The 14725-nt window shown below is 39.3% G+C and overlaps 1 protein-coding gene across 1 annotated transcript; it reads right to left on the minus strand.

Moving 5' to 3' along the window:
* Nucleotides 1-2055: 2055 nt before the first annotated feature.
* LOC306892512 (interferon-induced very large GTPase 1-like) lies at nucleotides 2056-13340 on the minus strand (the record flags this gene model as incomplete). The annotated part of the gene is made up of 6 exons (XM_079453641.1): nucleotides 2056-2651; nucleotides 2741-7574; nucleotides 7719-7798; nucleotides 8469-9029; nucleotides 9126-9201; nucleotides 11880-13340. The coding sequence occupies 5 exons, from the start codon at nucleotides 13338-13340 to the stop codon at nucleotides 2754-2756; spliced, it is 6999 nt and encodes a 2332-aa protein (XP_079309767.1). The 3' UTR covers nucleotides 2056-2651; nucleotides 2741-2753.
* Between the last annotated feature and the right edge of the window lie 1385 nt (nucleotides 13341-14725).

Below are 14725 nucleotides of genomic sequence, written 5' to 3' on the forward strand. Positions count from 1 at the left end.
CTTTAATTTTAATAGTTTTTAATTCATTCTTTGACTTTGCCACTTGAGTAGGCCATCACATACACCCCTCAATGGGTTAGTAAAAGACTATAGCTTACCTTAATTCAGTCTTTTTAATGCACTCTAATGTCATTCAATTAATGTGTTTGGTTCATTTGACAAATTTGAAGAATCTTCCACCTTTTGGAAACTTTCCAACGTGAGCTATAGTGAACAGTTCTTTAACCTTTCTTCTTCTGACAAAACAAAAAGTAATATGGCCTTTGAACAGAGGGTGAGTAAATAACTGCAGTAAGTTTTTTCATTATCATGTAAACGGTTCAGAAACTTGAGCTTCCATTGGTGCCAAAATGGTTTGACTGCGACAATACATTTGTTGATACCTTTATTGTTATTTGTTTTTGGTATGTGTGTTTGTGCACTATATCAACAGAAGAAAAGCCCCTTCCAATAAACAAGTCTATAATTCCAACCAACCACACACACCACCCATCCCTTTCTCTTTCAAAACACTATGACGGCTGACAGAACACGGCGAATTACATGCGAGGGGTCCAGCGGTGTATGTAGATAGAAATGGCTCATTCCAATGTAATAAAAACATAAAGCTTCATTATGTTAACTCTTTAACACCTCTGAAGGCAAAGCTATGTATATTATATTGCATTTCTATGAATAGATCAACTCAATAATTACACTGAACCTTTAAGACAGACCAGTCAAGTTATTCCACATTCGACTAAATCAATCATTTATTTTGAACCTTGCTTTGTGCCCAGGGGCAACGTCACATTTGACTATAAAAGGGCCCTGCCCAAACTGCTGCACTGCTCATGGAAATAACTAAACTAGTCAAACCTGTTTATTAGAAGAATACTTTTGTCCACAAAGTGTATGTGTCATCAGTTAATGACCTCTTTCCTTTCCCAGGTTGTGTTGTCTGTTTATGTCATAGCTTAGTTTTATGCTTTATGGCACATAATGACACATAATTACCTGACCCCAGCCTCTATAAATCCAGCGTATCCACCGATTTGAGTAGGTATGAAAATATCCACGAAAAAGTGTTTAGTGCCAAGTCAGGGTCTGAGTAGATGTAGATGAGTAGTGCTGCAAGATATAAGCCACTTGGACAGAATTTTGACATTGACAGGCACTATATTTTATGTCGAAGACATTGATTAGACACAATTTATGAGACAGAGATCTGGGGCCTTGTAGATTTCATCCTTAAAGTGTATATGATTCTTATGTGTATAAGAGGATATAAATAACAAAAGGGATTGTCAGTCTTGGCATGGATGAACATGAGGCCTAATATTATTCTGGTCTTTCCCCACTGAGCAATTGGGAAAATGTAGACCGCTTCGGAAGACATAAACAACGCTGCTCAAATGCTGATCCAGAATACTTTTTTGAGTCAGTTCTTTTAACACTACACAAACATTTGAATAAAGTAAAACATTTATATCAAAATAAAATGAATATATGTTAAATAAAAATATAAATATAATGAAAAACCTATCATTAAATTAAAGACACTGTCAAGGTTTTATTGTACATTTATGCATTTTGTAGATGCTTCTTTCCAAAATGACTTACATTCAAGCTACTGTATATGTTTATTTAGCTGTATATTTGTTCTCTGGGAATGAAACCTATGACTTTTTACATGGCTAAACACATGCTCTTACGCTGAGCTACAGAAGCACTTTTAAGTAACACTTTAAATAAAAAAGTAACAAGAAAAAAGTCTTTAATTAGTTCAGTTTTACTTACACAACTACAAACATAGACTATAAACCACTGAAAAAGTAAATAATTTATTTGGGTTAGTTATACACGCACCAAAAACTAACTTTCAGAGAGATGCATTCGTTTTAAATAAAAGCAAAAAGATTTGTCTTTATTTAAAAATATATTCTGTGTGGCTATGCGGAGGCTGTATTCATGAAGAACCGAATTATCCAGATCATGATTAGCAGGATTAGGTGATCTCTGATGTTTCATTTGATCTTGGATGTAGTAAGAAACGTACGAAGAACTGCAGGGCTTGAATAAAATCATCTTTATTTCACAAATCTTAAAACAACTTAGAGCTACAAAATATATTTGTATTGATTATGAGTACAAATGCAATCACTTTTTTGGGGATACTTCAACATGCAATAAAAGTATTAAAATAATTAAAGATTTAGAAAGAATTTGAAAAGATATACCCTATTTCACCTTAAAAATGAAAGATAGTCATACAGATCTGAAATTAAAAGAGATGACGACCGAATTTTCATTCGGAAGGTGAACCTCTGCTTTAACTACCGTCAGGGAAATAAACCCTTGTTAAATTCAAATAATTAATCGTTTTTTAAATGATTTGGTCATGTGGATGTCTTTGACTTCATGCATCTGTACTGATCTCAAACTCAGAACAATGTAATTTCTTCTGGTGAGAAACATTTATGCGTCACTAGTTAAAAAAGATAAACAAGAATGATAACATTTTGAAATCATTTGTGTGGCTATTGAATCCCTAAACATTTTCCATCCATTTCCAATGATTGGTCCTACTGACTTTTCTGTCCTACTTCAGCTCTCTATGTGCTGATCAATGCATCCAAATGAAGTCAGCTCTGTGATTTCACAAAAAAAACCTGTAAAACAGGACAGAATCCAGTTAAAAACACAAAAAACACATCAAAATATTAACTGCAAAATAGGTTAATGAAGAGATTTGTATTACTTGTACCGCTCCATTAGAGGTATTCATCCAAACTCTCAATAGCATCCTCCTTTGTGTACTGTCTCCATTCATCTGGAATCTCGCCCGATCCCTGGAATATTTTATCATAGTACTTCTCCAGGTCTTTCTGGAACCTGCACACAAACCACTTCCAGTACGGCAGCTCTGAGTGGTCAGGAGTGATGCTCCAGTTAGCATATTTAAGACCTCCTTTTCTGTATTCTTTCCAGAGGACTTTATGTTCAGACGAATTTGGATGAAATGATTGATCACTTGTTACTGCTGTTGTACACTCACAAAGTGACAAGTCTGTTGTTCCTCTGTAAAACCATCCACTCAGTCCAGTATTACGATGGAAAGGAACACTGTGATCTACAGAATGGTTTTCCATCGTGTTGGTGCAGATGGCTTTACAGAAGGGACACTGAACCCAACAGCACTGACAGAAGTGATCGATCAAAATCTCATCTGGTTTCTTCTGGCACTTCTCCATTTTAATGTCATTAATGCTTGAAAAACTGTTTTGTAGCTTTGTCATCATTTTATTTAGACTTTCACTTAAGTGTTTTCCAAGAAAATCCAAGTCTTTAATTTCTGTAAGATCAAAACATGCCTCTTGTGTGAATTTCAGCTCATCTGTGAATGTTTGAGCGAAACTTGTATACCACATGTTTCCATCTCCTCTCCTGTTTTTGACCTCCTCTGTCACTGGATGCACAGCATTACTCACAATCTGCTCTTTCTGTTTTAGATTTCCTTTGAAAATGTTTATAATCATTTCACTTTGTTCGATGAAGTATATCTTCACTTCCTTTTTAATGAATTGTTTGAATTGATCTTTGGGTTGATGGATGTATTGCATATATTGATGAAAGTCCTCTTTTTCTGCGAGGGATTTCAGAATGTGTTTCTCCAGATTTGATCTGTTCTCACGTAATGCTCGTATGTCAGACCTCATCTGTGCTGCTAAATCAATAGCAGTTTTGTTGTAAACAGCTTCAAGGATTGACGGTTCAAGTTTGCTGCAGATGAAATCGATCAGTATTGTTGTGTTTGTTGCTCCACACCAGTGATTCTTGAAGATGCTGTAATATTGAGCTTTCTGCTTCTCAAGATAAATTCTTGGATCATTTGTTTCCCTGAATTCTTTGTGGAGTTTAGTAAATGTCTTGATTGCAATGTCAGACACATAGAGAGAGAGATCTATAATAAACTCTCTTTTCAGTTTGTATATTTGTTTCTTTGATTGATGTTGCTCTACAGACTTTCTAACACAGTCTGTTATTGCCTGAATGTAACTGTCATTGTAGCCCCGTCTTTTGACTGGTGATTTCTCCATTATTTTCTCAGTTTCCTCAATCACCTCACAAATCATTTGCCTTACGGAGGCATGATATTCACCATTTAGGATCTTGTTTTCTGGTTTGTGTCTATTCCCTATAACATATGAAATAATTGTTTGTGTTGGATTCACTACATACTGCTGAAACAGCCCGCTCTTGCTTTTCTCTGGGCTTTCCATAGCTTTCTCTAAAGGCACAGTATTATCAGATTGCTCCAGATGTTTCTGAAGTATAATGTAGTCATCATAATCACCCCGGAGGACCATCTGTTTAAAGTCTGTTAGATTTAGTCGCTCATTTACAGGAGTTAATCCAAAGTTTTCTGCTAAAATCTTTATTACATCCCCCCAAATATTGAAATCTTCCAGGTCAGAAAAATCTTCAGGCATCTCATTGACCCATTTACTCCACGTTTTGTCAAATTCCTGCTCCAGAACATGAACATGTTCATCAGTTCCTTTACTTTTCAGACTCAAAGCAAGTTCCTTACTCCGAGTGAAAAGCATTTTTTCAAACTCTGTCCTTTTTTTGTCCAGATTTTCTCTTGCGTTCTTCTGATCGATCTCTTTACCCAACTTTCTATTTGTGGCATTCACAAGGTCATCATGAAGATCTTTAATTCGGGTTTCAAATCTTCCTCGCCATTGACACAGAATATCTTTGTCTTTGTCCTCATTAAAGTAAAACTTCATTGATTTTTCTACTTCATCTTTTACTGTTTTCATTTCAGCCAGCAGGTCATTTACAAGAACCTCAGTGTTACCATTTGCAATTCTGTTGTGGAATTTGTCTTCAATACTCAACATGGCCCTCCTAAGGTTCCAAGTCCATTCACTATATTTAATTTCTAGTTTTCTAAACACAGAAATTTCCAGTGTGTTTTTGAAGCTGAACACAAAGTTTTCATTCAGCAGTGCATTCCAAAGATCATTAATACGCATTTTGAGCTGTGACAGTGTGATGCCTCTTGATCTCGAAGATTTTGAGAGAATTGTGTCTTTCAATTCCTGAATGTTTCTGCTGTAGTTTGGGTTTGGTGGAGCCATAGGTGGGCTTCCCTCCCAAAGCTGTGAAAAATACTTCACATCAGTCTGTACGTCAAATGCAATGACATTGCTGAAACACTCTGTATCAGAGTTTTCCTCTTTGGCAGCAAGTTTTGTCATCTGATCCAGTTTCTCCTGAAGTCGTCTCCTTCCTTCCATGTTTTTCTCTCCAGCCATGACATCTGAAACATTCTGATGTACAAATATACAGCTGGGATTCAGCCTGACCTTCTTCATTCTCAAAAAGGCCTGAACGACAATCTGGAGAGTGTCCTGCATCTCAGCAGTGTTTTCTCCAAAGACGTTTATTAACGTCATATTTCCAAGACCAACAACAAAAGTGGCCAATTCATTGTCATGATTTCTTGTTGATCTTCCAGCCAGTTCTAGAGCACGAAGACCCTCAGTATCAACAACTAGAATATAGTCAAACTCCAGCTGTTTTTTCATCTTCATCTCCTCTGACACTTTGGCCAGCTGCATGAAAGCTCCTCTGGTGCACCGGCCGGCACTGACAGCAAACTGCAAACCAAACATGGCATTCAACATTGTGGATTTCCCAGAGCTCTGAATCCCTAAAACTGACAGCACAAAGACTCTCTTGTCTCCCAGTTTCTGGATGAGTTCATCTAAAACAGCAGTAACCCAGATCAGAGGAACATGAGCAGCATCTCCATCCATCAACTCCAGTGGAAATCCAAACATCATCATCTTTGCTGCAAGACTTGGCAGAGCTCTGAAGTCAAACCCTAGGTTTTTCTTGTTCTTCTTTACAGTTGAACATGATTCATATATTTGACCGACCTCTCTCAGTATGTGCTCCAAACCAAAGGTTGCAGCTTCTAGTTTCTCAGATATTCTCTCAAGTTCTTGTTCAGCTGTTAGTTGATGAGATCTATTATGTTTCTTTTTAAGATCTAAGACCGTTGACAACTTTTGATTATACTCATGATGAAGTGCTGAAAGACTTTCAGTGGTGTAGTCATCCATTAGAATCCCAAGCCACTTAAGAAAATATGTGATCTCTTTTTCTTTAAGTGAATTCAGTTCTTTGATAAAGATTTTGATAAACTGGCTTAGATCAGATGTTTGCTGCTGTTCACGGATTTTCTGCATTTTTGTTCTTTTTTCGCTTCTATTTTTTTCAATGTTGATACTCTTATGTAGTTCACTCAATGTAGGCCTCTGTAGTTCTTTATTCTTCTGGCACCACTGATGCCACAGTTTTCCCTGACACGGCAGAAATAATTCTTTGATTTCTGTCAGATCTTTATTCTTCAGTAAACTCATAATTTGCTGCGCTGCATCTTTTCCTCTCTTGCACTCCTCATCAGTCTTCTCATCTACTGTGATATTTAAATGTTTGGCCACATCTTCAAGCTTGAAAAGGGAAGATGATTCTGAGGATAGGAGTCCATTATTAACAGCTGTTCTAAGATTGTCAAATACATCTGACTGACTTCTGTCTTTTAAACCCATTTTGTATTTCCCTTGGCATATTTCTGTGAGAGCTGAATTATTCTCAGTAAGAAGGCAAATGAGTGGCTTTGAGGCCTGATATAAGCTTTGGATCTTTGGCATGCTGTCATCATTCTTGTTCATTTGAGGTAAAATTACAACATTTACAGAAGACATTTGTGTAATGATATCCAGCTGCCTCTCATTGACTCCTGCATCACCATGAAGATTACAGAATGCAACACATTGAGGAAATGTATCTGTTTTCTCTCCAGATGGGCAGTACCAGGCGATCTCCACCACCCCATCCATCAGTATTCTGGTTCTGCTGCTGCCTGGACAGTTTCTGTGGAAGAACGTGTCGTGTTTCTCGTTGATCAAACTGTTCATCAACTGAGACTTGGATAAAGACACAGAGCCAAACTTGAAGAATGCCACCAACGGAGTTTCCATCCTGTAGATTGGTTGGGTTTTGCTGATGGTTTTGCTTGTTTTCCAGCTCTTTTTGATTTGCCTTAATGTCCAGAGAGGAAATTCAATCTGTTGTGTGAATGGATTGGGTACAAGCAGAGGAAGAGCAAACTGACACTCTGAGAGTTTAGTCATTATGAGCTGCTTTAGGAATCTATCAGCACAATAAAACACAGCCATCTGAGCATCCATGAAGTGAATGAGGTCTAATTTGTTAGATTCATCAGCAGGTTTTGCAGGTTCATTGAAAATATCATGAAAAGCATCTCTCCTACGTTTAGACAAACCATTGCATTTTTGTTGTGTTGTATTCTGTTCAGTATTCTCTTTAATTTTGATGCATCTTGCTCTGTAGTCCATCAACAGTAATTGTTTTACAAATGTATGAGCAAACGTGTCTTCTGCATAGAACTCATGAGACTGTGAATGTTCAGTTAGCTGAAGAAAATCTTCTGTTTTCAGATTTTGATATTTGCCTTCCAGATGAAGTCTGCCCATCAGTTCCATTGTAGACAGCTGAAGAATACCACAATATTGGGTAAATTGTTAGGTATTTTTAAGATGTTTAAAATGAAAGAGTCAAATCCCCATTCCCTATTTGCATAGGTAATTAAAACATATACTCTCTCATTTATACAAATATTTCACATAGTGTCTTACTTTTGGTCGGTCTCCTTTCTCTGGTTGGGCAAAGTTCCTCAAAGGCTGTGATGTTGTGTCACCCATGCTTTTTTTCAGGCCTTTTTATGAGAAAAACATTTATGAGGAAAAAAGCTTGGGAGATTATATCCCACTTTATACGCAGACAATTTATTAACTCAGCATTCAGTTGAATGTTTCAGAAACACGTGGGCTGTTGATACAGAATAATCTAATGAACTACTTGTGTCAGACAAATAAAAAACCTAACCCGCTCTCTTTCTCTAAACATGTATTGGTCTGGCATTTCTTGAAACTAGTCACTATGTATTAGCATCTATTGTATTGTGGCTTCTGTATGACATATCTCTCCTTGCTCCCCGAACTCTCTGTAAATCACTTTGGATAAAAGCTTCTGCTAAATGATGCTAAATGTAAATGTAACCTATTAGGTGGCTATTAAGGCTTTGGTGTGGGGCTTAAAGGGTCAGGACACCCTTGAGAAAACTATCACTTAAAGTTTAGTGTTTTTCTATAATCTAGCTGTTTTAAGAATTTGCCACCTTGTTGTTGTAGTTACGAATTTGTGTCAAACCAGGTTGATCTGGGTAACAATACAGAAGTGACCACAATTAGGTGCTATGTGTGACTAGAAAAATCCAGCTGAAGGGGTGCAATGTTGTAGTGTGTTATTATTATGTATTATTAACTCAATAAGTGTTAACATGTCAAAATAAAACAAAATGAAGAAAACAGAGATTATTTTCTTACCACTTAGATATTTATCTTTGCGCAGCTCTCTTAAAACTGTGTAATACATCTGTTCCGTATAGCACTGTTTGTTGTTGGCAATGAACAGTTGTTTAATCATGTTCATCAATTCTATTATCTCTGATTGGTTGTTCATGATCATGCTGCAGGTGCAATGTCTTCCTCCACATTTCTCCAGCACAGGGTTCATACCTGTGATATTGGCACACTCTTCGTTTCTCTCATAGGTGAAGAGAATCATTGCAAATGAGAAAACTTTGTAACCAAATGTTCTCTGTAGCCATTTAATGGCCGTCTGATCAGCATTATTTAGCCGACCCAGTCGAACAACAAAGATGAAGACATGGATGCCATTCTCCTTCAAAAGCTGACGAATAACTTGTTCATAATTCTTCTGATTAGTCTCATGTAATCCAATCATGTTGGTCACTGACACATGAAATTCTGAAGTCATGAAGTTCTTCTCAGCATGTTTTTTTTCAACCAGAATGTTGTGAGGTCCATACTTGACAGCCGCAGAGTTGCCAAGTATTGCAACATTGAGTTTGGGAAGTCTGTGGTCTAGAGTAAACAACAAACATTAAGAGCAACACTATAGTAAGAACTAATACGATCATCTATGGTAATGTTTTTATATGATATCATGTGTTTTTGTACCTGCGTTGCTTGAAGGTAGCACTACACTTCCAGGGCCTTTAGGTTTGCTCCCTTCTACTGAATTTGTATTATACTCCTGAAAGAGAAATTGTACTTGTAACGTCTACTTGTACTTGTACTTGTACTTGTACTTGTAACGTCTACTTGTAGGTGTACTTGTACTTGTAACGTCTACTTGTAAGTGTACTTGTAACGATGTGTCGAACGGACAGATGGGGTTTGACTTGAGAACCTTTCATCTTCTTATTAGTTTTGAAAAGGCCAATGAAATTGGCGAATTTAATTTGCATGACTCCTCCCCCGGATTAAGGAGATAAAGGCATTCACCTTTTGTGCTGAGGAGCCTGAGAGCATCTCTCGACTGCTGCAATGGGCGGCAAGTGTTGTGGCATGAAGGACACAACTTCTCATTCCCTCCATCACATACAGAACCGAGATGTGCCCTTTATGTCAGTCTCTCGACGTTGTGCCGAACCGACAGATGGGGTTTCTATTGAAAACATCACAGCACTGTGCTGCGTCACAATCTCTTGCGAAGCGTCGCTGACTGGACTGGGCATGTCAGACGTGAGCGCTAGGGTGAAATTGAAACCCTCCAGTGGACAGTTAAGGGGTCCCAAATCTTTGGCAAAGATGAGAGGCACCTGCCATCAGCCACCACGGACGGAGGCCTTGATTCTGTAATGTAGAGAAGCCACCCGGTACCGTAGTGGCCACTGGAAAAGCGATGATGAGAAAGCACGCTACAGAGACCACTTCCCGCCGTAGGGAGGAGATAAGTGGAGACACCAACATGGTCTCGCCGGCAGGGGAGAACTCATGGGAGGAATGTGCGGATTGAAGGGAGTACCGCGAGGTGTATGTCCACCTAGAGGAGGTCATGGGTTGCTACGAAGGGAACCAGCTCATGAAGATACATCTGCGGGAACAGCCCTGTTGGGGGGTAACTGTGTGTGGGGCACTAGGTCCGGTTAGAGCTATGCGTGGATAACTCAGCTGATATCTGGCCTCAGGAGGCAGGTCAACTCGCCCAGCCCGCCGCCAGGGAATGCTTTGTGATGGATGGATGGATGGATGGAATGCGTATTCTTTGCCCGGTGGGGGGGAAGAAGGGAGGCGGAAATAGCGCACTAACCCATCTGGGAGGGGGGAAGGCACTGTCGCAGGCATACACCCTACCGGACGCCAGTCTTACCTGTTGGTACCATGCAAGACTCGGGCTGACACGGGTTCCACGTAGAGGCTGTAAAACCTTGCGAAGGTGTTGGGCATAGCCCAACCCGCAGCTCTTCAGATGTCTGCCAGAGAGGCGCCCTGAGCCAGTGCCCACGGGGAAGCTACACCCCGGGTGGAGTGGGCCCTTACTGCCAGCGGGCACAGGCGGTCCTTCTCTGTGAGAAGAACACCAGGAGGAGAAGAGGTGCCACTTAAAGGCGAAAATTTTCTCCACCACCGCAGGGGGTAGGTTCCTCAGGATCTCCTCGTCCCCTCAAGGAGCCAGACATGGAGGTTCCAGAGGACTGGTCTCGGATGCCACAATGTGCCCTTCCCCTGCAGGAAGGCAGTCACGGAACAGTAAGCAGATGAGGTGGTGGCTGGATCCCGGAAGAATACAGCCACCCGTGACCACAACGTCTGAATTGCCATCCGCCCGCGGGAAGGACGTATCCACGAAGGCTGCCTCAGCGTGTCAGATTCCCAAGCACTTGAGGCAGACATTGTGACCCTCCTAGATTAGGTTATTGGACCCACAAGAACAGCGGGACATGCCACGCTGGAGAAATTAGCTCTTTTAGAAATAACAACTCTGGAACAGCCGAGATGCCCAGGGTTAGTAACTGACGAGGGACAATCCGCTGCACCACGGATTATGGAGTGTCTTGCCATCAGATGTGAAAGGCTCCGAAGAAGAATGTGAATGAATGCTGCACGCCATCTCCCCTTTATACTCGGATATCTGTGGGCGGAGTCCGGCATGCTAATTTAATTAGCAAATTTCATTGGCATTTCAAAACTAGTCAAACCTGATCAAACCTCATCTGTCGCTTCGACACAACGTCGCAAGACTGACAGAAAGGGAACCAAAGATGCACACAAGTGGTTCACAAGTGCAATGCACGACCAAATAAAAAATTAACTGGGTAAATTTGTTTGGACCACTCATTTGCTTACTGACACAGTAAAAAAGCTGTTAATGGGAGCCTACTGACATCTGGCTTTATACTTGACTTTTGCTTTGAAAGTATTAGTCAAACTAAAGTTGTAAAGACAAATAACTATTTTTCCCAAGAATAACTTTGCAATCCATGATATTATTGCGAATTCTCTTTTGACATGTCTAGGTCATCTGTAAGACTTGCAATAATACCATGAGTTGGACAGTATATGCCGATATATGTGTATGATTGTAAGTGTATAAAAGCCCTACGTTTCAACCAGCCATCTGAGCGACAAATTTACATTCAGATGGCCGGACTTCGGGCTAGTTTTCAACTCATAGTTAAAACTGCAAGTGTCAATGTCCCCACTACCCCGCAGGGCAGTATCAGTTTACTATCCTGACATTGTTATGATGTGAATGTTTAGAGGTACACAGTAAGAAAAGTGCACTCTGTCAGCACATCAGAATAATGGTAGGTTTTTAAATTATATTCACATATTATTTCATACTTTGTTTTTTGTACAGCTGCTTTGAGGCAATTGCAAATTGTATAAGCGCTAAAAAATGTTGATTGCATTAAATTGAAATCTCACTTGATAAGATTTCATAGCATCAATTGTTTTTTTAGGAGGATTGTCCGTGTCATCATCTGGTTTATGTGGTTTCAGTGGAGGATGGTCCGTGACATCATCTGATGTTTGAAGTTTCAGTGGAGGATTTTCCGTGACATCATCTAGTTTTTGAGGTTTCAGTGGAGGATTGTCCGTGACATCATCTGATGTTTGAAGTTCCCTTGGAGGATTGCCTGTGACATCATCTGATGTTTGAAATTTCAGTGGAGGATTGTGGGTGTCATCATCTAGTTTTTGAGGTTTCAGTGGAGGATTGTCCGTGACATCATCTGATGTTTGAAGTTCCCTTGGAGGATTGTCTGTGACATCATCTGATGTTTGAAGTTTCAGTGGAGAATTGTGGGTGTCATCATCTGGTTTTTGAGGTCTTTGTGGAGTATTGTCCGTGACATCATCTGATGCTTGAAATTTCAGTGGAGGATTGTGGGTGTCATCATCTGGTTTTTGAGGTTTTTGTAGAGGATTGTCTGTGTCATCATCTAGTTTTTGAGGTTTCAGTGGAGGATTGTCCGTGACATCTGATGTTTGAAGTTTCAGTGGAGGATTGTACCTGTCATCATCTGGTTTTTGAGGTTTTTGTAGAGGATTGTCTGTGTCATCATCTAGTTTTTGAGGTTTTTGTAGAGGATTGTCTGTGTCATCATCTAGTTTTTGAGGTTTCAGTGGAGGATTGTCCCTGTCATCATCTGGTTTTTGAGGTTTCAGTGGAGAATTGTCTGTTACATCATCTGATGTTTGAAGTTTCAGTGGAGGATAATCTATGACATCATGTGATTTTTGAAGTTTCGGTGGAGGATTGTCTGTGACATCATGTGATGTTTGAAGATTCACTTTAAGATTGTCCATGATTTCGTTGTCTTTTTCAAGATTAAGTGTAGGATTTCCCATGACATCAATTGGTTCTTGAAGTCTCATTAAAGTGTCCACTGAGCAACAGAGCATTTGTGTTCTTACTGGAAGATTGTCTGTGACATAGTCTGTATTTTGAAGACTCATTGGAGGATTGTCTGTGTCATCATCCAGTTTATGAGGTTTCAGTGGAGGATTGTCCATGAAATCAACTGGTTCTTGAAGTCTCATTAAAGTGTCCACCGAGGAACACTGCATTTCTGTTCTTACTGGAAGATCGTCCGTGACATAGTCTGTATTTTGAAGACTCACTGGAGGATTGTCCGTGTCATTATCTACTTTTTGAGGTGTCAGTGGAGGATTGTCCGTGACATCAACTGGTTCTTGAAGTCTCATTAAACTGTCCACCAAACACAGCATTTGTGTTCTTAGTGGAAGATTTTCCGTGATATAGTCTGTATTTTGAAGACTCACTGGACGAATGTCTGTGACATCATCTGTTTTTTGAAGTTTCAATGTAGGATTGTCTGTGCAATCATCTATTTTAAGAAGTTTCGATTGAGAATTGTCCATGATTTCGTTGTCTTTTTCAAGATTCAGTGTAGGATTTTACATGACATCTACTGGTTCATGAAGTCTCATTAAAGATTTTACTGAAAAACACAGCATTTCAGTTTCCACTGGAATATTGTCTGTTGCATCATCTCATATATTCACTCTAGGATTGTTCATTTAATCATCCGTTTTTTGAACATTCAATGGAGGTGTGTCCATGACATTCTCTGTTTTTGAACATTCAGTGGGGGGTTGTCCATTACATCAATTCACAACAGCTTTTCACTTCCTATTGGAAGACTGCGTATGAAATCATCTTTTTTTTGAAGAATTTACTGGAGGTTTGTCCATGACATCTGGTCCGTGGAGAAGTTTTGATTAAGTATTCTGCAAAATGTTTATAATTTATAAAAAAAATTGGTCAGTTCTCAACATAGACAAGAATAGACTAGCACATAATACAGTATGTTTTCATTAAAATAAGTTTTACTCACAATTTCTTGTTTGCATTTATAATACTTGATTAATGCTCTTAACAGTCAATTAATTGCAGGTCTATTGAAGGTCCTGGGCAGTAGCGGTTTTAGGCACGCCTATTATCTATCATTCAATTATTGTGTAGGGAATTGGCAAATTGGCGCCCCTGCATGCTGAGAAGGTGGATAGTTCACCTCTAGGTGTTCAAACTGAACGCGAATGAAGCGTTAAGCGCAAGAGATGATTTGCGCAAGTTGAAAAATCAAAATTTTGGCAAAAATTTGCGCTGCCAATCAGGAGATTTCTCTAGTTGGGCTGTGATTATTTACATTTACATTTAGGCATTTAGCAGACGCTTTTATCCAAAGCGACTTACAAAGAGTTCGAGGAGCAATAGCCTATGTCATACAAAGAGCAATGGTATACAAAGTAACTAGTTTCAACAAAAGCTAGACGCTACCTGTTGAGAGAAGTGTACTTTTTTTATTTGTCTGTCAGGTATTCGCCGAAGATGTGCGTTATTTGGAAGAAATTGTTATGACTTAGAGAGCGGCAGAAGCCCCTCCCATGACGCAAATTCAATTAGTGGGCTAAAGTCAGTCACACACCTTCCAACTTTCTTCCACATAACGCACATTTTATCCATAATGCAATGAATACCGGCCTATAGTTCCTGCACAATCTGTTTATTTGGCACTCGACAATCAACAGATTTCCCAACACTGTCACTCAGGAAACGAGTCACGGCCATAATCGTTTTGTATTACTTATCTTTTTATTAGCCATTTCACACAATTCAGAAAAACTAAAATGTGCATGAACTATAGGCCTGTATTCATTGCATTATGGATAAAATGTGCGTTATTTCGAAGAAAGTCGGGTGGTGTGTGACTGACTGGAAATGGACAGGAAAAGGTCAAAGCCAT

Source organism: Barbatula barbatula (genome assembly GCF_947034865.1).
Source record: "Barbatula barbatula genome assembly, chromosome: 3".
Taxonomy (NCBI): domain Eukaryota; kingdom Metazoa; phylum Chordata; class Actinopteri; order Cypriniformes; family Nemacheilidae; genus Barbatula; species Barbatula barbatula.